Consider the following 22756-nt stretch of genomic DNA (forward strand, 5'->3'; position numbering starts at 1 on the left):
TGAATGTTTTTGAAATTAATTTATGTAGATTTTCAAATGAACACCCTAGGATTAGTTCACAAAAGTAGCTTTTGCATATTATGCAAATGTTTAACACCCCTTTTAGGTGTCCTAAGTGTTCAATGTGAAATTTCACAAATATTTTATCTTTCCAGTTTCAGTTGTGGTGTTCCACTGCCATATGGTCTTTGCAGCCTATAACATTTAGTGAAGAAAAAGAGTAATAAGAAAAATCTGAGCAATTTCAAGAAAAATCCTAACAAACTCAGCACCACATTCGTGAACCCCTAATAAAAATGCCACACAACACTGTTTGGTCTTATCTGCTAGTAATCAACTTTTGGGGGGGGAAGGAATATGAATATATATATATATATATATATATATATATATATATATATATATATATATAAATAAAAATACAAATTTATACACAGTGCCAATTTATTCTCCTAGTTGGTGGATGGGTACAAAGGGCACAAGGTACTTGATTTACAAAGTAGAGACAATACATAGCAAAGCATGGTTAAAGGGCTATACTACTTGTTGCTATGCTACTGCCCAACTTTGGGAGTGAATATTGAATGTGCAATTTCTTCCATGAGCAAGGAGCATTTGGAAATGGATAACCCAGACCTAAGTAATTGTAAAATTCTACAAGGAAGGAGTTTCTGCTTTACTCACATACTCTGTTGTTGACTGATAGATATCAGGTGTTCATATCTGAATGTGTGCAAGATGGTATGTAATGAGTCTTGCTCCTGATTACCAGAAGAGATTCAGAGAGTCAGTCCTAGAGTACAAGTCTTTCAATCTACTTTTTTCTCCAATGCTGAGATGCACACTCAAACACTAAATCTCTTTCTCTGCAGGAGTTAAAGCCTCAGGGTCACTATAACCATGGCTACAGTGAGACTGTTAGTCGCAAGAGCCATGTGGATGACTACAGCACCTGGGATATTGTCAAAGCCACCCAGTGAGTTGCATTCTTTTACATCAAAATACACACGTGCACACAAACAACTGCAGAGAACTCCATGGACAGTTGTTTTTGGTCCCAGGACCAAATACCAAACTATGGGGTCCTTCATCCAATACCCCCACTAAACTTGCTTTTGCACTGACTATCATTCCAGTTTTTCATAGTTTTCTGAAATATTTGCTGACAACTGCCACATAATATACCTAATATAATGGAGTGCTGTTATCTGCATGCCAGTGCTCATCACTAAATTTAACAAAATTTAAAAAGGTGAAGTCCAGAGGTGAATTTTCTCAATAAGGTGTAATAACCTATTAGTTTAATTCTATTGATAAGTTTTGTCGAAGACTGTCCATTCTGAACTGTTTGAGTAAAATGTGTTAAACATGACCAGTGGCCTAGAAATGCAAAAAATAAAAAATGTTGAATCGGAGCATACGACAGCAAAACCAAAAACACCAGCACCACTACAAAATCGAAAATGCTTCACAGCACTACAGCAAAACTATGACTGAGTGCATAAACACACCAACATACACTTTCCATGTTGAGTTAAAGTTCTTATTGAGCATGTTGCTGAATGGCTGCAGCATGGGTCAGTCTGAGAGCCATGCAAAATGGTGATCCATTAGCAGCTACTTTGGTGCCACATCTGTTGTACAGTCAGCAAATAGCCATACAGGTTTCATGGCTACCTGCTAGGTGTGGCCTGAGTATGGCCTCTATGCTAGGTATGGCCTAATTCGTGAGTACAAGCATCACAGTTAATGTATGAAAAAAAATGGATTCAAAAAAGGTTTCAAAACATTAACATAAAATAGTGTTGTACTATCAGATATGATGGCTTACATTAACTAGCTATGCTAACTAATTTTGGCCAGTAATCAGGGGAATAATTCAGTAAGAAAATAAATGTACGGTTATTAGCTAATGTAGATTCAGTGACCTGAGTAAGTTAACTAGCTCATGATTAGTTCATAGCTAATTAAATGTTATTAAATGCCCCTAGCCCTTTGTCTTAACATGTGTTTTTATATTGTGATTCTTTGTAAGATCTTTAAAAACTGAGCAGTTACATGAACAGTGATGCATGGCCAATATAACATTAATAAAGTTGGAAAGTAGCCTTGGTAGAAATAATTGTCAAAGATAAGAAGCTTGGATTATCAGCAAGTTTACTTTATCATGTATTTGTTTTGATGCTTGTTTTATCTGAACAGTGAAAGATAAGAGGCAGTACTGTTTATATAATGACAATTACTGTAAAGAGTAAAACCAGTAAAATACTTACTTTGGTAAGCAATGCATGCAAAAGTTTGGGCACCCCAGTTCAAATTTCTTTTACTCTTCAAATGTAAGCGAGTGCAAGAAGACCTGCTTTCCAAAACCTATGAAGTTAAAGATGATGTTTCTTTAATATTTCAAGCAAGATTACTTTACTTTATTTCCTTTATTTATAGTTTCAAAATAACAAAAGGAAAAGGGCCAGAAGCAAAGGTTTGCACAACCTATATGGTTAGTATTTAGTAACCCACCTTTGCCAAATGTCACAGATTATAAATGCTTTTTTACCCAGCTATTTCTCAATTCTTGGTTTTTGCCTATTTATCTTTGCAAAAGGTTTATAGGTCTGACAGATGCTTGGTTCATTTTGCAGGTACTGCTCTTTTGAGTTCTCAAAAAATTTTAAAGCCTTTATTTTTGGGGGTTTATGTGTATTTTGATGCTGGAGATTAATTTTCAATCATGTTCTACATTTCCTGATTCACCAGGGTCTTGTCTAATAATGCTTTTGAGCACATACATGAAATTATTTAGGAGATGCATGGTATTTTCCACTAGGTGTCCTAGACATCTCCAAAGTGTCCAAAAATCCTCTCCAAATCCGCAGTCATCAGTCACTATACATCAAGTTTGCAAGAAATTTCTTTTTGGTAAAAACATTACAACAATGTTCAACAACTTACTAAAAGTGAATATTAGTTTCATTGTTTCATTGTTAAAGGCCAAACAATATTAGCTTCATTGCTATTAGGCCAAAAAGTTATGTTGGGGAAAATACTGTAATACTGTAAATAATGTAGTTCTGTAAGGAAATGGTGTGATTTTATATTTATATTTACAATTTATAGCAAGATTACAAATGTTTCCAGCAGTGAATGGAAACCTGTGATTTGCGATGCAAACATCATAGCTAGTCAATGCTAGCAGCCACTGAACTGTCTTTCAGCTTCCAGCTCATAACTGTACCAAAACAACTCATAAACTTCAGCTAAAATAACCCTCTAAATTTCTGTGATGTCCAATAGTGTTGGCAATCAAAATTATTCATAAAAACAGTTTCTATGACTTCATCAGTTTTGCCAAACAGCAACACACACGCGCAACACTTTATCTTGCTTAGAACGCAAAGCAATGTTTTGCTATGCGCATGGCTGTGCCAAACCAAATAAGGAAAATGACATATCTGTTTTCGTGTAAGCATCCTCATCCAATCACACAGCTTGTGTCTGGAGAACACTTGTGAAGTAATTTGATAGCCCCCCCTGCCCTTCTCATGGCTACTACCAAATAAAATCTGTTATCAAATCAAAATTTATTTATCTAGCACTTTTTACAACAAATGTTGTCACAAAGCAGCTTTACAAATGTCCAAGTCCAAGCCCCCAGTGAGCAAGCCAAGGGCCAACATTGGCAAGGAAATACTCCCTAGAGAATGAGGAAGAAACCTTAAGAGGAACCAAAACTCAAAGGGGAGGCCCATCCTCCTCTGGCCAAAGTAAATCTTTGAAGTTATGGTACAATAGACCAGAGTCTATTGACCAAGTGAAAGCATGTATAAATTAAATGGGAGTGGCCCAGGAATTGAACCTTGGAGACCACCACACTTCACTAGCAGCCTTTCAGAAACCTTATTTCAATAATATAATTCAACAATATAATTCCTGCCTTGCAGGTATGAATTGAACCATTTTAGGACTGTTGGACCTTAGAGTCCAACCCACTAATCAAGTCCACTTATAAGAATGTTATGGTCCACAGTATCAAAGGCTGCACTAAGTAGTAGTAGAACAGACTGCTTCCATGAATCTTTATTCAAAAGAATGACATTAACTACCTTGATTAGAGCAGTTTCAGAACTCAGTAGATTTCAGAACTGTGAGTTCAGAACTGACTGAAATTGATCTAGACAACCAGTTGCATATGGGAAATGGAAAGTAGCTTGAAAACAATTAGATTTTCCCAATAAACAATGTATATGAGAGAGGTCTGTAATCATTTAACCCAGTTGCTTCAAGTTGTCCTTTTAAATAAAGACTTCACCGCTGCAGTTTTGTGTTATGAAAATAACCCGATACAAGTGGGGTGTTTACTATCTGAGGTCTGCTATTAGTTAAAAAGGTAGTAGGTAAGGTCTCCTGGCTGCATGTAGATTATTTAAGGTGCCTCACTGTGTCTAACAAAATTGTTAATTGCACTAAATTTGGACATTCTCATGAATGTTTTACATGGTGATGGCCTAGTCACAGGCTCATTGGTAGATTGAGAATTACTTTGAACTGCAGTAGCATTTCTCCATGGTGCTGTTTGTTTACCTGAAGTAGTTTTAGCTTTAAATGGAGCAATTTCCTCCATAACACCTAACAACTTTTGAGTTGAACAAGGCATGAACAGACCCAGATGATTTGTATGGTGTCATGCTCATTTTGCTCACAAAGGTGTAGCTGTGCTGTCATTTATAAACCTGTTCTTAAAACTGACACATCAGGTCTTGTGTTCTGAGGCCCACATATCAAAGAACACAGTAATGATATGACTAAGCTACATCCTTAAATGATAACACCCTCATATCAGTTAAGAAGTATGTTGAGACCTTCTGATATAACCAAATCCAGAGTGTGACCATGACAGTGTGTACTCCCAGCCACATGCTGAGAGAGAACCAAAAAGTTCAATATGGCACAGAGTTCCTTGGCATAATTGTCCTTGGGATTGTCAATGTGTATATTAAAATCCCAAGCAATTATAAAATGTTTGAAATCAATGGAAATGTAAGATAGTAAAGCTGTAAATTCATCAATAAAATTTGTACTGTACTTTGGAGGCCTTTGACCCCTTACAAGTAATATTTTTATATCCCTGTCAGAACTGCATAGACATGATCAAATGATGTAAATGAAGGAAAGAATCATTAAATAGAGCAGCTGTACCTCAGTTGTACAGTTTTACTTCAGCCATTAAATACAGCAGATGTACCTGTAAATAATAAAGTTGAAGTTTGGTGGTGCTGACTCATTTAATACGGTTGTGGCAGTAGTCATTTAACCATGTTTCAGTTAAAAACAATCAAGGCCATGGGCTATAATAAAATCCTTAAATGAGATTTGTTCATGAGTGACCTAATATTAAGAAGAGCTATCTTAATAACACTGTGGCTCATATGTTACATAATGCAGACTTGCCACATTTTCTATCTGAGATGTACTTTCTGTTTCTGATGAGCACCGGAATGGGAAAGATTACAGAAATTTACAGCTGGGTCCAAGCTTCTTTTGAATAAAGGTACTGCTGGCAAAAATGTAACGGCAGGAACTGGGAAAATCTCCTTAATGTGGACACTGAGGCGGAGGAGGAGCTTGTCAGATTTTACATTGGATCTGAGATCTGGCTGACAGTGAAAGTGAAAGCCTCATCCCAGTCTGTACCAACTTCTCTATTGTTGCTGGGAGGTTCAGGTGGGGTTAAATACTTGTAGGACAGAGTCATGGGGGTACAGATGTCATGCTTCTGGAGTGATAAAATCTGATGGTGGAATCTAGTCCTTGGATGCTTGTGCTAGTATGTCGTCACTGGTGGGGGGTGGATGGATTACGCAGAGAGGAAATTAACAGAGAACTTAAGGATTTGACAGCCGTCTTGTTTGTTTGTAGTCCCACTCACCTAAACAATTCGCTCTTTCCAAAAAACGGGTTGAAGTTTTCAATAAAGTTCATGTTGTTTAACCTGCAACTTTTGTGTAGCCATATGTTTAAACCAAGTAGCCTTGAGAAAATATTTGTTGTCCATGCAGGCAGAGGACCAATGATAAATGTTTGAACACTGAGATTTCTAGTTGTGTTGGAGGTCATTAAAGTCCCTTTTTAATAACACAGACTCCTGCTTTCTTGTATCATTCTTGCAAACATGCACTATAAGCTGCTTCAGTGTTATGTGGTCAACCAGTACTGTTGGCAGTTTATCGTTTAACTCAGATACTGACATTGGGCTCACAGTGAACTATGAATTTCTGATATTTCACATTATTGATGGTGGTCCCCTATTATAAGGGTGGCAGCTGCATTAACATGCTGAGGCCCTGTGGCTATGCTGGAGTGCTTAGGCTGGAAGGAATTTACTAGACCCTTAAAACACCAAAAAAGCAAAAATGACAGATTTCCTTTATGTAATTATTATGAAATAATTAATGTGATAATAAACATGTTAATGGTGCTGTTTAAAATAAAAAGCGAACATCATAGTGGTGTGCAAATGTAAATATACTGTCAACTTCCAACAATAATATTTTGTCTCTCAAAGCCTAGGCAAACTCTACAAAATTAAAAGAAAAAAAACGTGGTTTGTCAAGTCACTTGTCATGGAGTATAATACAACATTCCTAATTTGACACCCCTGTCAGCATAGGATGTAGAATTGTGCCTTACAAATGACAGCAACTGAGAAGAAAATAGGTGCAGTTTGTGTATGTATATTTATACAGTTGGATAGCATAGTGGTTGAGACTAGGGTTCAAATGCAAAGAGTACTAATGCCAGTAGAAGTGCTTGGGCAAGACTCCTAATGCTACAGTTCTCCTACCTCTGAAATATATGAGGACGAATAGAGTCATGCCAGCACAGGCGTGCGAATTACAAGGTCCACCACGAATGTTGCGGAACCAGGACAATTGGATGGTATGTTTACTTCTGGAAAAACTATAAATCAGCATATGACATAATGATGCGGTAAAACAGTAAAGGTCTGCCTTGTGAATCGTTGGGCTCGACAAAGACAACCTGTCTGGACAGGTAACAAAGAATCTTCTTTCGGCCACACTGTGGGTTCACAGTCCTGTGTGCGCAATGTGGGCAGATAGAAAGTGACACAATCTTGATCCCCTGGATTGGATTTCTGAAGTTGGCTTTATCAGATAGTCAGAGGCCTTTCAGAAGCAAGTCTTGGTAGCAGTGGTTTTATAAGCTGTACTTCACCAGCCACATGATTGATGTTGACAGAAAGTGAAGTTTTAAGGTGGCTTTACTTGGTCACAAGTGTAAGTTATGAGAAGGTTGTGATGAGCAAATTCTGATGAACACCAAGTAAAGCGAGAGGCGATTTTGCATGGATTCTCAAAGAAAACAAAGTAGTCTTGGTCTCTTCTCGCTGAATTTTTGCTGGAAGCTTAGAGACTCTTAACACCCACTCTTCTGTGTACCTTCCATCTTTCATCTCAACTCTCTCCTGAACAGAATGTGTATTAGGTACATGCAAAATAAAGTGATGCCATTCTTCATGCACATTCAGTGCCCTTTGTTTTCAAGATAGGAAAAAAATCCTGAAAGGTATTATAATGAGGTTCACCATGAATAAATTAAACAAAATAATAAAATAGTCATATTTCTTAAATAATTTTTTACCTCATGGTCTTAGAAGGAAGTTTACAAACTTATCAAACCTTAGGAAGGATGAAGCAATTGAACAAAAATGGATTGATTCCTTTCCTACTTTCTTGAAGTTACAAACTATTTTAATATGTTTTATCTAATTGGTTCATTTAAGATTTATAAGTAACACAATTAGGAGTGGTTAATGATGTGTTTTTACACTAAACATGAGAAGCAACATACAAGTGAACTGATTATGAGGAATAATGCAAATTAGAATCAGAATGCTTTACATGCTTTACTGGCCAAGTATGCTTGCACAAACTAGGAATTTGTTTTAGGTTACAGTAGCTCACACCACACAATTGCCTATACACAGTACAAGAGACATTTGTACCACAGACACCACACACATGTGCTCACACATGTACACACACAGACACATTCATACTTGTAAACCTTCAACTGTTACGAGTGCTGAGTGCAGCTGTTGGAAGATGCAGTTTTAGAATGATAAAGTAAATAAATACATTGGGGCAGGTAAAGGTGAAGTATTGTCACCTTGGAATGTTTGTGTGTAATTATATATATATTATGGGGAATTTTGTGCATTGTGGTATTCAACTATTCATGGGTTTGATGGCATATAGAAAAAAAAACTCCTTTGTAGACAGGTTGTTTTGATCCTTATTTGGACAAAGTGCCGGTCCTGAGTGAAGGCGCTGGAACACGTAATGGCCAGGCTGTGATAGGTCAGCTGTGATTTTAAGATGTGTGGGCAGCTTAACACCAACGGTCTTCTCTGCAGACCTGATAATGCGCTGCAGTCTGTTAATGTCGCTGCAGAATGTGAATGCTTGGTGGCTGAGCTGCCTCACGCTGTAATGAATGTGGTGATGACAGATTCTATAAAGGGATTGTAGAACTGGACCATTAGCTCCTGGGGAAGGTTGAACTTCTTCAGCTGAGGCACGAAGTACATTCTTTGCTGGGTTCTCTTGATGGTGTTGTCCCACTTCAGGTACTTGGTGATTATAGCTCCCAGGAACTTGAAGGACTCCACTGCTGACTCAATTCTGTCAAGGATGGTAAGTGTTGGCAGATATGGGGGACTTCTCCTGAAATCCACTATCATGTCCACTGTTTTCACTATGTTCATCTCCAGGTTGCTGCGGCTGCACCAGAATACAGCCTGGTCGACCATCCGTCTACAATCAGATTCATCATGAGACTGATTATTGTGGTGTCATCTGCAGTTTTTAGGATAGTGACCACTTTGAAGGTGCAGCCTGATGGTCTGGGTTCTTGAGGAGAATTTTCCAACCTCACCAGCTGCTCTCTGCCATTGAGGAAGGTGATCCAATGGCAGATCGAAGCTGGCACTCCAAGTTGGATGAGTTTACTATGTAGTCATGCTGGGATGATTAAATGCTGAGCAAAAATCTAAGAATAGAATTCTTGCTTAAGTTCTTGGGTGTTCAAGTTAATGATGAATTAGGTGGAGCCCATCTTCACCGCATCATTGACCTGTTAAGCAAATTAAATCGGGCCCAGCAGGAGGGTTGTGATATCCCTCAGATTAGCCAGTAGCCGGTCTATCAAAGGATTTCATGACCACAGAGCTCAGGGTGACGGGTAACAGCGAGGTGGCTTTTTTGGTTATAGGTGTTATTGTGGAGTGTTTGAAACAGAAGTTTACCTTGCACAGCTATAGTGATTTTATTGAAGGTTTTTGTAAAGACAGGTGTGAGATGGTTTGCACAGGCCAGCAGACAGGAGGGTGACGATCTGTCAGGGCCAGGTGCCGCCTTCAATTTTCATTTTTTGAAGAGTTGTTGAATTTTCCTTGCAGATATTCAGTGCAGGCTGAATGGGTAGCTGGGCGTCAGTGAGATGTTGAAAAGGAGTGGTGTGCTGGGCTTTTCATGCCTGCAGTAGAAGGTGTCAGCCATGTGATGATCTTCTATTGTCGCGGTGTGGATGTTTGAAGCTGGTGATGTCCTGCAGACATCTTGGCCACTTTGATTTATTTATTCAGGGAATTCCCTGCCTGATTGTACAGTCACTGATCCCTACTTTTATATTAGACTAAACTGACACCTACAAAGTTTTTGAAGAGAAGGGGGAAAGCTTAGTTGGCAAGAATGATAAGCCATCACCTAAGCCATTTATGGCTTTGTTGCTAGGCATTGTGGTGCCAGAGGGGTGCTGGTTCTTATTTGTGCGCCAGGGGTGAGAGAACGCCCACCCTGACCAGACCAAAGTTTTATTTGAGGGATAAGTTGTCTATCTTCACCACACAGTACAGACAGACCTATACTGAAAACAATTAAAAGTGCTGTGATTTGGGCATGTGGCTAAGCTTGAACAGGTTAGCTAGTTTTCTGACAGGAAACTGCAAAAAAAGGTGCTGTTTGCCCGCATGTTGCCTCAGAGAAAGAGCTCTACAAAGGTCTACCAGATTAGTAGCCATTACAGCTTACAGCTCCTACAGCTCCTTAGTAGCCATTACAGCTTACAGCTCCTACACAGACCTTAGAATAAAGAATCCTTAATTAGGTTAGATTCTCCATATTAATTTTATTGTAAAAGCAAGTGGAACAGTAAAATTAAAACAAATGTGTCTAGTTTTCTGCTTCTACCAACATAGCAGATCCATAAGGCCACTATATTATCATATCTGAACATTCTGTACATAAGCATGTTGAATGTTTTCTGCCCTAAGTGATGTGGGATTTGTGCAGAAACATCTACACTACCAACTTTCAACTCTCACTACCAACTATGCGATGGGCCCAGTTTTAGAATTATTTCTAAATTACATTTATGCTCTTATCATATACTTGTCAGCATTCATGCACCAAGCAGGATGCATCAATCCTTGGCCCTTCCTCCATAGTAAAGTTTGTTCTTTTCACAATTTCAGCATTTACTCTACTATATACTTTTTTATGTAGTATAATAACTTATTTTTTACTTTTATACCACAAATGTTTTCCTGCCTCAAAACACAGATTGTAGAGTCTGATCATGCATCATTGCTGTTTTTATTGTCATTCTCTTCTAAGTATTCAGAAAGGTTTTGTTTTGCTTTAGTCCTATATTATTGTTAAATATAGCATTTTAGGCATTATTAATCTCATTTGATAACTTCTTAAACTCATACCTGTAAGATGGTTTCCTTATCATTCCTTTAGGAGAGTGTAAGTCATTTATAGAGGTGAAATAATATATTCTGATGCACATGATTTAAAGAAAAAGGACCAAACCTTCAATCTCTTATTCAGTTTGTTAGAAATTAATCAATACCATTGTATCCCACTGATCAAGTTTACAAATAAGACCAACTCTTCAGACTCCATAACCTCTCACAAACCCTGAAGAAATGATCATTCAAACTATATTTCTGTGTGGAATAGAGCCAATGGGTAAATTCATTTTTCTTTATTTGCACCTAACGTTTTGCTCTTTGTCCTGTATCTTGTTTAACTGATGACACAAAAAATACTTAACCAAGTAAATCAAATTTATATAAAATACAAACTGAATTTCTTTTTGAATGCAGTGTTATTAGCTTGCACTAAAAGTGAAAAGTACTAAAAGTACTAAGAGTGTGCTGGTGCTAAAATGTGATTCTAATCAGCAATTGGTGCTGAGACTAGTTTCACATATTTTATGGTTTTAGCAGCTAAGCACTAGAATTTAAAATATTTCATTCATATGTTTCAAATGTGTTCCACTGATTCATGCCATCTTAAGCTTCTGAATATTATTTGAGCTTTTCTCTTTGTTGTGTGCATGCATTCGTGTGTGTGCATCTATATGTGATTCTAAAGGTATGGGATATTTGAGAGGTGTCGGGAGCTGGTGGAAGCAGGGTATGATGTCCGTCAGCCAGATAAAGAGAACGTCACACTCTTGCACTGGGCTGCCATCAATAATCGCCTAGATCTTGTAAAGTAAGTCTCTCCCTGTCTTGAATATCTAGCTGACTATTGTAGAGATATATACACACCAGCATCACTGGTTACATTTGCATGTTAAATATTCAAATGTTGAAGCAAGCTAGATAGAATTATTTTATAAAGTGCATTGATATAAAAAACAAAACTGCAGTATTAGATGATAGGTGACTGCTTGGTGATAGTTGATCAGGACTTTTATTCGTGGTACAGCTGAATATGATTATATGACAATTACATGTAATAAGAAATTGGTCTTTCAATGTGGTCATGTTCTATAAACTGTTTATTGAAGTGAAGTGATTGTTGGTGTATGTTGATTTGCACTCTGTGTGAACAGATACTACATTTCCAAAGGTGCCATAGTGGACCAGCTCGGAGGAGACCTCAATTCAACACCTCTGCACTGGGCTACAAGGTCCGTGCGCGCGCGCGCCCGTGTGTGTGTGTGTGTGTGTGTGTGTGTGTGTGTGAAAGAAAGGCATGTGTGAGAGAGAGACATGAATGAGCTATTTATCCATCTATGCTTTCAGTACATTAAGTTTCTGCATTTTTTTTTTTCTTTCTGGGTATGCAGACAGGGCCATCTCTCTATGGTGGTCCAACTGATGAAGTATGGGGCAGACCCATCTCTGATTGATGGAGAGGGCTGTAGCTGTGTGCACCTGGCAGCCCAATTTGGACACACCTCTATTGTGGCTTACCTCATAGCTAAAGGACAGGTACTCATACTCCTGCAGTCAAATCAAAGTCAAATTTAATCAGTGTCATTGTCGTGTCCCACTTAGAAGTAAGTAAGACTGTGAAAAGCTTAGGTGATTTCTGCCAGACTGTAAGGAGTATTATTACTACATGTTTTTGAGAAGAATGCTAGCTGGAGAAAAAAAGCAATATACACATGTGCTAAAGTCCAAAAAGGGCAGAAAATATACAGACATTTGCATACTGTAGATACATTGTATGCCCTACACAGGTCTTGTGCACATCATGCATACTGTGCACTATTGCAAAACAAACCCTACAAGTACACACTGTATATGGGAGAGTGCAGAATGTCCCGCAGGCAGGCAGGCCCGATCTTGCATAATCAGTCACCCTGATGGCATCAAATATTCTTAAATTACAGTCCATCTAGGCACATAAAATTTCATAGAACTAATAAAAGTACCTGCTTCTAGACATGAGTCACCTACATCTAGACATGAGTAATCTAGAAATCCCTCACTGAATGCACCATGGGTTTTGGGTTTGTTTGTTTTTTTTTGTTAATTTCCACAGCAATGATGCCTGTCCTTTTAAAACTTGCTTCCGGTATAAGATAACTTCGGATTTTGTCACAGAAAATTAAATTGCCATCAAAGCAACTGCATGACATGCTTAAATAGTATATAGAATGTTAAAGATCTTTATTTGCTTGCTCATGTTTTTGTACAAAAGCATGCGTTCATTTCCTTTGTAACCTTACACAAAATATGCAAGCCTTTAGTTACCACAGAATACAGATTAGTCATATAGCAGTGTTCCTGAATAGAAAGCTAAAACCCTCTTAGATTCCATGGTTGCTCTTGGGCCATAAAGTGCCATTTTCTTTGAATGATGCTTGTTCACACCTATGAGTACCAAGGTGTTTGGAGAGCTATCAGATTACTTCATGAGAGTTTTTGATACTCACTCAGCATCATGGGAAACTGTTTCGGCAAATGGAGGTCACTTAAATGAAAATGTAGACATCATTGCTTGTGCAACTCTAGCCAGATAAGCTGCAGTGCATACATTTGACATTGTTTATTGAAACTGCAGTCATGGATGTATTTGTTTAGTGAATAATTTGATCGCCAATACTTTTGGACATCATGGAAAGGAAGAGGCTTATTTTAGGTGTAGTTTATGTGGAGTTGTTTTAAAAATCAAAATTTCTTTCTATAGCGCTTTTTACAACAGATGTTGTCACAAAGCAGCTTTACAAATGTCCAAGTTCAAACCCCCAGTGAGCAAGCCAAGGGTGACAGTGGCAAGGAAAATCTCCCTAGGGCACGAGGAAGAAACCTTGAGAGGAACCAAGATTCAAAGAGGGGGCCATCCTCCTTTGGCTGACAACGATCACTACAATAATAACACATAAGAGAAAAATAAATAAATAAATAAATAAATAAATAATGTCTAGTCCAATTTTCTTGAGGTCCTAGTCGTGTCCCGATTGTGTGCATGTATCAGAAACCCATCACGAAAGAGAATGTCTACCAAGGGCAACGGAAAACTAATTGGCTAGGGTGGAGGTGTGGTGGGCTACAGCAGCAGACATCAGGGGTTTGTGGGAGTAGCCATGGCAGCTGAGATGGGTTGAGGCTCAGTAACGTCATGACATAAGGGGTAGGTGTACCTCGGTAGAAAGAGAGACTGGATTATGAGACATGTCCAGGTATGAGGGTGTATAATTTGGGGAACTGTAATGTGCAAAGATGGACTCCAGCAGATATAGCTATGGCAGCACAACTAGAAGGATAGAGTCTGAAGGAAGCACTGGCATGAGGGCATCCTGGAACATAAGCACTCTGTCGCTCTCAGTCAACAGACTTGAGTGACAAAAGAGAAGTGAAGTGACAGCATCATAACGTCCCAGTTTACCATAATTCTCAATGCCTATGGACCCCCAGATCTACACCTTTATTTGAGATGAGAAGTAGTTAATAAAATGCTTGACTGTACAGATAGGTTTTCAGCCTAGCCTTAAATATTTAGACTGTGTCTGAGTCTCAAACATTTACGGGAAGGTTATTCCATATTGTGAGAGATTTATAGGAAAAGGCTCTGCTCCCTGTGGTAGATTTTCTTATTCTTGGTACTAGTAAAGAGCCTGCACCTTTTGATCTAAGCAAACATGGATCATATTGCACTAGGAGTTCTCTGAGTTACTGTGGGGTAAGACCATTCAGTGCTTTGTAGGTTATTATTTTATCTGGGTAAAGTAGCTAAGATAGGAGTGATGTGATCAAATTTTCTAGTTCTAGTAAGAACTCTGGATGCTGCATTTTGAACTAGCTGAAGCCTGTTTAGGCACTTACTATCTGGCTGTACCATTAAGACATCCATAATAACTCCAAGAACTCTTAGGGTAGATGTGTTTCTGAGACCACTGAGGTACATTAGATAATTAGAGAGTGGACCTAGCTGTCTCTGGGCCTAATAGAAGCACCTCTGTTTTGTCAGGATTAAGTGAGAGAAAGTTCCTTAACATCCAGTGTCTGACATCTTTTATGCATTCTTCAATAATACTAAGATGATATATGTCCTCTGGTTTGGCTGAGACATATAGCCAAGTGTCATCACCGTAGCAGTGGAAACTAGCACAATGTTTATGTATAACGTCACCTAAAGGTAGCATGTATAAAGAAAAAGGCAAAGGCCCTGAAACACATCCTTGTGGGACAACATAGCTAACCTTGTTGTATGCTGAGAAGTCTACATTTATGTTAACAAACTTGTAGTGACCAGCTAAGTAAGATTTAAACCAGGGAAGGGCTGTTCCCCTAATCTCAACATTTTCAAGTCTTATCTATCCATGATCTATAGTGTCAAATGCTGCAGTCAGATCAAGCAATATAATCAAAGAGAAATAACCCTGGTCAGAAGCCAACAGGTCATTAACTACTTTAATTAGTGCTGTTTCTGTACTGTGATTAGGCCTAATACCTGACTGAAATACTTCATGTATGTGGTTCTAATGCAAATATGATCTTAGCTGGTGTACTGCACCTTTTTCTAGGATCTTGGAAGGGTTGACATCGGCCTGTAGTTTGACAGCGGACATGGGTCGAGGTTACATTTTTTTGATGAGTGTTCTGATTACTGCTGATTTGAATGATGTAGGAATGTAGCCAAGGTTCAAGGAGGAGTTTAGTAAAGGTTCAGGTAGGATTTCCTTAAGAACGTGTGTGCAGTGAATCTAGTAAGCAAGTTGAGGATTTTGAGCATGAGATCAGAGATGCAAGTTCTGGCTGTTGGATATGTGTAAAGGATACTAGTCATTTCTGGTTTGGTTTTTCTGATCTTTAAGTAGCTGTCTGATGTCACGTTAATACTCTTAAATGTTCTCTCTAATGTGCTTAATTTTCTCATTAAAGAAATTTATGAACTCATTACTACTGTTTGATGTTGTAATCTGAGTATTGGGCTCAGTTTTATTCCTAGTTAGATGTGTAATTCTATTAGAAATGGAAATCTAGGATTATTTTAATTTTTTTCTATTAGGGTTGAGAGATAAGATGCTCGAGCGCTAATAAGTGCTTTTCTATACTTGAGAGGGCTCTCCTTCCATGCAAGCTGAAAGACTGGTGCCATTTATGTTCTAGTTTTTGAGTGTTTTGCTTTAAATTGCCAATGTGATAATTATACCAGGTACTAATTTTTTGCTCCCAATTTTTTTTTATTCTTAAGTGGAGCAACATCACTGAGTGTGCAGCGGAATGCTGATTCTAAGCATTCAGTTATTTGATCATGTTCTGTGGGGTTTGAGGGTACCCTAGTGGCAAATGGTAAATCTGAGAGAATCGCAATAAATCTAGGTGCAATGGCTGACGTGATCATGCATCTGGTATGACAGTGAGGCGAGGTTACTATATTGTGGCTTATACGTATTTCAAATTAAATTAGGGAATGGTCTGAGATGGCATCCGACTGGGGTAGTATACCGACGTTCTCTATGTCTACACCGTATTTCAGTACTATATAAAGTGCATGTCAACCAGTGTGTGTGAGTTCTCTTATACATTGGATGAAAACAATTGATTCTAATATAGAACTAAAAGCTGATCTCAGAGTCTTGGGCAATATCAAAGTGAATATTGAAATCACCAACAATAATGGCTCCTTCTACTAGAGTGACTAGATTAGAAAAGAAATCTGCAAATTCCTTAATAAATTTTGAGTTGGATCCTGGTAGCCTGTAGATGCCAATTATTGGAAGAGGCTAGGTGGGCTTATCGCTGGCTACATTATTTATGCTAGTAAAAATAATTTCAAAAGACTCAATCATAACCAGCTTTCTGGTTTATGCCTAATGTGTCAGAATAAATAACTGCCTTCACGGCCAGTTAGACAAGGGCGGTGTACGTAGCTGTAGCCAGAAAGCCATACTTCATTTAAAACTATATACTCATTTGGCTTGAACCAGGTTTCTGTTAGGCAAAGTACATTAAATCTATGATCTGTTAGGAATTCATTTATCATGAATGCATTAGATGTTGGGGATCTAACATTTAGTAAATCCAGCTTTAGATAAATGTTGCAGGCAGTGTTCTGTGATTCAGTTACTTTAATACTAATTTTATTAAGGCATGTTTTTCTTGTGTTCTGAATTTCTGCTTGGCAAACCTAAGAATTCCAGTCACAGTGACAGTATGATGAACCTTGGGTGACGTAACGTAGCGACCAGCAGACGATTGGTTTAACCTCTTTGTCTGCTGCCTGGCCTCTGCTTTGGATTGTCATAGAATAACAAGGTCTGTCATGAGAGTATGGCTTATGTTACAGGAAAGGAGAGCAGTGCCCTCCCTATTAGGATGGATTCCATCCTGCTCTAAAAGGCTAGGCTTGTCCTCAAATGTTTTCTAATTATCTATAAACCCCACATTGTTTTGTGAGCACCACTTGAACATCCAGTAGTTCAGTGAAGATAACCGACTACATTATATCGCCGCACCACATTGGGATGGGACCAGAGCATACTACAGCATCGGACATCACCTTCGCCAATTGACACACCTCTTCAGTATTATTTTTAATCTCTGACTGACAAAGGCATATATCGTTAGCTCCTATGTTAATATTTTAGAGAACCTATGCTTGCCTAAAACCTTAAGATTACCTGCAGTGTCCAGTGCCCTGGCCCCTGGTATACAGCTAACTACTGTTGCTGTGTCCCTAAAGGCTAAGCTAATTTCACATGTTGCAAAATAGAGTCCCCTATAACCAGAGCTCTTTCAACAGGCTTCTCAACGGGTGCCTCGCTGAGCGGGGCAGACCTGTTGGACACGTGAATTGGGGAGGTGTAGTGCTCCTGTGGGCGAGTTGAAGCTCGGCTATTTCGCCATAACGTCACCCATTTGCCCTGCTGCGAGGGCTGTAGTGCCGGAGTTGAGGGCTTGCTAACTTGAAGTAAGTCTAGTCTAGATTAATGCCTCTGGTGGACTCTTAGGATGCCATATTTAAACATTGTAGAATACGCATGGGTTCACGCCACACAAACCTTTGAAGTAGAAGAGGCACTGTTGAACCATTTTTACCACATGACTCATGTAAGGTCCTCTGTGATGTCTACACTGAGGAACCTGAAGCTTCTTACCCTCAATTATAGTTCCACTGATGGTGATACATTTGCTCCTTTCATGCTTCCTGAAGTCCACTATCAGCTTCTTTGATCTTACTGATGTTGACATTGCAGATTTTCTGGCATCACTGTGTCAGAGAACTGACCTCCTCTCTATAAGCTGTCTCTTCCTCATCAGAGGTCAGACCTACTCCCATTGTGTTGTAGAGGAGTGAACTTCTGTTAAATTATGTTAAAATTAATCAAGCACTACCTAGATTACAGGAAAATGGTAATTAGTTTTTAACTGATTAACTCTTAATTTGAACAGATTTTAATTCAGTTTCAATCTAGTACATGCGTATTAATGTTTCCGTGGACCATATTATGCATCAATCTCTTATCTCCCACTGGAATAAAATGTGTGCGCTTGGTTTGTGGAGTTTGTTGTTGAAACACTGAACATTTGCTAGTGGTATGCTGGGTACTGTGTGCTATCTTGAAACGCGTCATGGCAATACTATGCCATTTTCTCAAGTAGGTGGAGGGCTGGGTTGAGGGGTGCCAAAATTATTGCCAAATTATGGGGTGTTATGAAAATTATGGAATTTGAACATTTTGACAGTGTCCGTATCGAAATTCTGTTTTTACATATATTGCCAAATAAACTTGAATTATAAAAATGTATAAATTTATACTGTATATCTTCATGCTGCACTTTATTATATGTTACCCCTTTGTGTAGCCTAAATTTAGAGGTACGGCCTCACTGAATGGTGGTGTTTGCACTGATTAAATGAAGGAAAATGTCATATGGTCAGTATTAGAACTTGTGTTTAGTTTACTATGTAAATTTCAAAGTGATTATTGTAAAGATGCTTATTTTTAGCTGTGTTTCTAGCCGTGTTTTGTTACTGTTAGAATTGCTAGATAATAACAACCAAGCATCCACAATATTGTTTAAGATGTTTTACATTTCCTTGCGTTTTTTCTGATAAAATGTTTGAGACAAACACAATGAAATGTGTGTTCCAAAACGTGCTTTTAAACTTAAATTTAGCACCTAAGGACAGTCTGTTACTTATCACTAGCAACTTTTGTCAGCTAACAACTGCCATGTTGCACCCATAGGCAAGAGCTAGGGGACAGAAATCTATGATTGTTTCCAATAATCAGTTTCCAATAATCACAACCAGGTGATGTTTACAATTTCGTAATTGACAGGCCTATTGCTAAAATTTGAAAAGGGGAGATTAAAACTCCTAATACATGGAATTAAATTTGCTTTGGTATGAAAGCTTTTTAAAGCTACAGCTGTCATATGTATACTGAAGTTTTTATTTTGTTTTTATTTTCATTTGGTTTTTCCCCTCCCTTTCTCTCATATTTTAGGATGTTGATATGATGGACCAAAATGGTATGACTCCTTTGATGTGGGCTGCCTATCGTACACACAGGTCTGGGATTTTCTGTGGTTTTTGGGTTTTAAGTATTGCTTATTTTGTTCTAAAGTTAAACAGTAGTGCAAATAGTCCCCTTTCTTTCTGTGCTATAGTGTGGACCCAACTCGTTTATTGTTGACGTTTAACGTGTCTGTGAATCTTGGTGACAAGTACCATAAGAACACTGCACTGCACTGGGCTGTGCTGGCAGGTAACACTACTGTGATCAGCCTGCTGCTGGAGTCCTGCGCTAATGTAGATGCACAGAATATTAAGGTATGGCCAGTGTGCTTCTGTCGTGGGCAATGCCAGACACACTCAACCAATTCAGATCTACATGGTCCAAAGTAATATATTGCACTAATATAATGATATATTGTTTAATGCTGGTTGTTCTCTGCTAGGGAGAAACACCTCTGGACCTGGCAAAACAGAGGAAAAATGTGTGGATGATTAACCATCTGCAGGAAGCCAGACAGGCCAAAGGCTATGATAGCCCCTCATACCTGAAAAGGCTTAAAATGGACAAGGTTATTTAGCTGCTAATGTTACCTCATTAATGTTACCTAATTAAAATCAGTGCATGCTGTGGGTGTAGTGATGAAAGAAAATACTTCAAATCAAGCAATAAACATCTTTACAAAAGAAGTCAATCTTCAGAAGCACAGAGACTTGTAGAACTGAAACATATTATGCCCAAAAACTTTTTTCATTATAAACATGTACTTCTGCATCTTCTCTGAGCTCTTTTACTTAAAACAAGCCCTTAATGTTTACAGTACCTGCATTTTCTTTGCTGTTTAGAGGAGTGTTTTTATGACTGCTCAGACTGTTTAACTTAGTCTCTTCCTCACTGTTGCTGTAAATGTTTATTTGTGTCTGTGGGTGTTTTTGTATGACTGTGTTGTGTTCAGGAGTTCCGTCAGAAGGTGATGTTGGGTACACCATTCGTGGTGATCTGGTTGGTGGGCTTCATTGCTGACCTGGACATTGATTCCTGGCTCATAAAGGGAATCATGTATGCAGCAGTGTGGCTTGCTGTGCAGTTCCTCTCCAAGTATGATACACATGTCCATGGATCTTGCTTAGTATGTGCATAGATTTGTTTTGTTAAAACAGGACTGTCCCTCATCCTAAATATCTAAGGTCTCCCCAGCTGATGTGGGTCATAAAAAATTAGAAATATGTGAGATGTCAGTCCATTTAATCTCACACCCTCCTCTTTTCCCCCCTGCCCCTCTCTCTTTGTCTAGATCTTTCTTTGATCACTCCATGCATAGTGCCCTGCCCCTGGGAATCTATTTGGCAACAAAATTCTGGATGTACATCACCTGGTTCTACTGGTTCTGGAATAATATCCTTTTTATCAAATTCTCTCTCTCTCCTTATATGCTTAATTTAAATTAGTAATTCAGTACTGCTAGCAAAACACTAGCCCCAGTTTAATCTTTATTCCATCTGTGGTCTCCTTGACACCAAAGACCCTGTGTGCTTCAGACTGTGAACCAACACCACCACTAATTAGTCATAATGCTAATTAACATCACTCTAGTTTGCACAGTAAATAGGGATATTATTTGGGGAATTCTTAGGTTTGCTGTTGTATGTCTTGTTGTTGGGCAGGTAGTTTGGCGCTAAGTCTAAATGTTAGGGCCTCTGTGTTGGTCTGAGTCCGTCTTGACATACAGAATGCTCCCGGTCAAATCACTGCATGAGACTGAAACAGACAGCAGGCTGGAAGACAGGCAGGAAGAATAAAGCTCCCTGCAGATTAAATTCACTAGTATTATTCATTCACCATTACTTTAATCACTAACGTCTTACTGTGTTAAAACAAACTGTATACACAGGCCACATGAAGTTGTTAAATCAGAGAGCAATAACATTATTGGCTGCTATGTTGATTAATTTAATTTGAAATTGATTCATAGAGGTGTTACCAAGTAGTGTGCTTGCATGTTAGTTTTCTGCAAGAAAAGATCCTGTATCCATATGATGGAGGCCCTTCTGAGTTTTTTAAAGTGTGGTTATGTAATAATATGTCAGTCATGTTTGCAAACGTAGAAAGGAATCTGGCATTTAATTGCTTTGGCAACAGCCTTTTGTGTCCTTAACTCCTCCCACATCTACCATTTGTTACCATCCACCTGCCCTTCCTGCTCAATAGCCTCGCTCTCTTCTACAACTTTGGGAAGTCTTGGAAGTCTGACCCTGGAATAATCAAAGCTTCTGAGGAGCAAAAGAAAAAGGTGAAACTCCAAAGCTAATCTGAAACTAGCCATCTCTCTGCAACTGGATCTTATCTCCTAATTGCTCCAAAGTCCAAACCACATGGACCCAACATTCTCCAACAAACAATGCCAGGTTTCAGCAGATAGCAACGTACTGATGTAGATAATTGCAATTGTATGTTGGAGAATTTTGGTCTGCTGTGTTCTGAACATAAGACATCAAGCCACTTCCCTGAATGAATATGTGTGTCTTGATATGGAGGTGTGTTGTGGAATGGACTGTAGTAAAGAACCTTATTGCTCAGGCCTCATTACAGTGCACTGGACCCTGCATGGCTGTATTTGAGACTGTCGATACCTATAAGATGATGCTCCAGCTTGGTCCTTATTTTAGCCTGAGTCTCTCAAGCTCTTAAATATGAGTTCTTCATGCCAAGTTATAAAAAAAAAACAAACTGTCAGATGGGATTTGGATTAGTCCTTGTAATATCCTGTATAAGTTTCAGATTGAAGTCAGTGAGCCTTTTACAGTTAGCTACAGCAGTGTCACCATATTCATGCCATTGGAGCTCTAAAATAATCACAATTTCTCTCTCATTCTCTCTCTTACCCAGACTATTGTAGAGTTGGCAGAGACAGGAAGTCTGGATCTGAGCATATTTTGCAGTACCTGTTTAGTAAGCATCATGCTGCTATTCTTTCTGAAATTTAACATTGTTATTTAAGCATTTCATTGTCTAAATGTGCATTTCCTGGGAATCAAATGGTGTGATCTACACAACCATTTAAAAAAACAAATTTTTATAAACGATTGACCATCAGACTTTCTATGCACTTCTCAGATACGGAAGCCCATCAGGTCCAAGCACTGTGCAGTGTGCAACCGATGCATTGCCAAGTTTGATCACCATTGCCCATGGGTAGGAAACTGTGTAGGTGAGTTCCAAAAGGATGAGCTCCCCAAATTTAACCCTTAACCCTAGTACCAGAAGCTCTTTTGATCTGGTCTGGTCTCAGTGTGCTCTTGTTTATACTCACCTTAGCTTGTAACTTAACTTTTAATGATTAACCTCAGCTTTAAGCCTGGTTCATGGTCCTTAGTAGAAGATTTGTCTGTGTATGGAAACAACGCTACCAAGTGCTTCACAACATGGGTCTTTAATCATTGTGCCCTTATAGTTGTGAAGTTAATCT

At 38.6% G+C, this 22756-nt stretch overlaps 1 protein-coding gene and 1 pseudogene across 1 annotated transcript in view; one reads left to right on the forward strand and one right to left on the reverse strand.

Moving 5' to 3' along the window:
* The window catches only part of zdhhc17 (zDHHC palmitoyltransferase 17), a 41102-nt gene that overhangs the window by 12798 nt on the left and 5548 nt on the right, over positions 1-22756 (forward strand). The window contains exons 2-13 of the mRNA XM_035523491.2: positions 873-976; positions 11460-11582; positions 11926-12003; positions 12163-12307; positions 19282-19346; positions 19445-19607; positions 19736-19861; positions 20246-20388; positions 20585-20685; positions 21456-21580; positions 22177-22239; positions 22405-22498. Of these exons, the coding sequence (XP_035379384.1) occupies positions 873-976; positions 11460-11582; positions 11926-12003; positions 12163-12307; positions 19282-19346; positions 19445-19607; positions 19736-19861; positions 20246-20388; positions 20585-20685; positions 21456-21580; positions 22177-22239; positions 22405-22498 (1330 nt within the window). The remainder of the gene's footprint in view (positions 1-872; positions 977-11459; positions 11583-11925; positions 12004-12162; positions 12308-19281; positions 19347-19444; positions 19608-19735; positions 19862-20245; positions 20389-20584; positions 20686-21455; positions 21581-22176; positions 22240-22404; positions 22499-22756) is intronic.
* On the reverse strand, positions 13684-18019 carry LOC145657601 (uncharacterized; annotated as a pseudogene).

The sequence above is a fragment of the Electrophorus electricus genome, chromosome 4 (genome assembly GCF_041902795.1).
Source record: "Electrophorus electricus isolate QZ-2024a chromosome 4, ASM4190279v1, whole genome shotgun sequence".
NCBI classification, from domain to species: Eukaryota; Metazoa; Chordata; class Actinopteri; order Gymnotiformes; family Gymnotidae; genus Electrophorus; species Electrophorus electricus.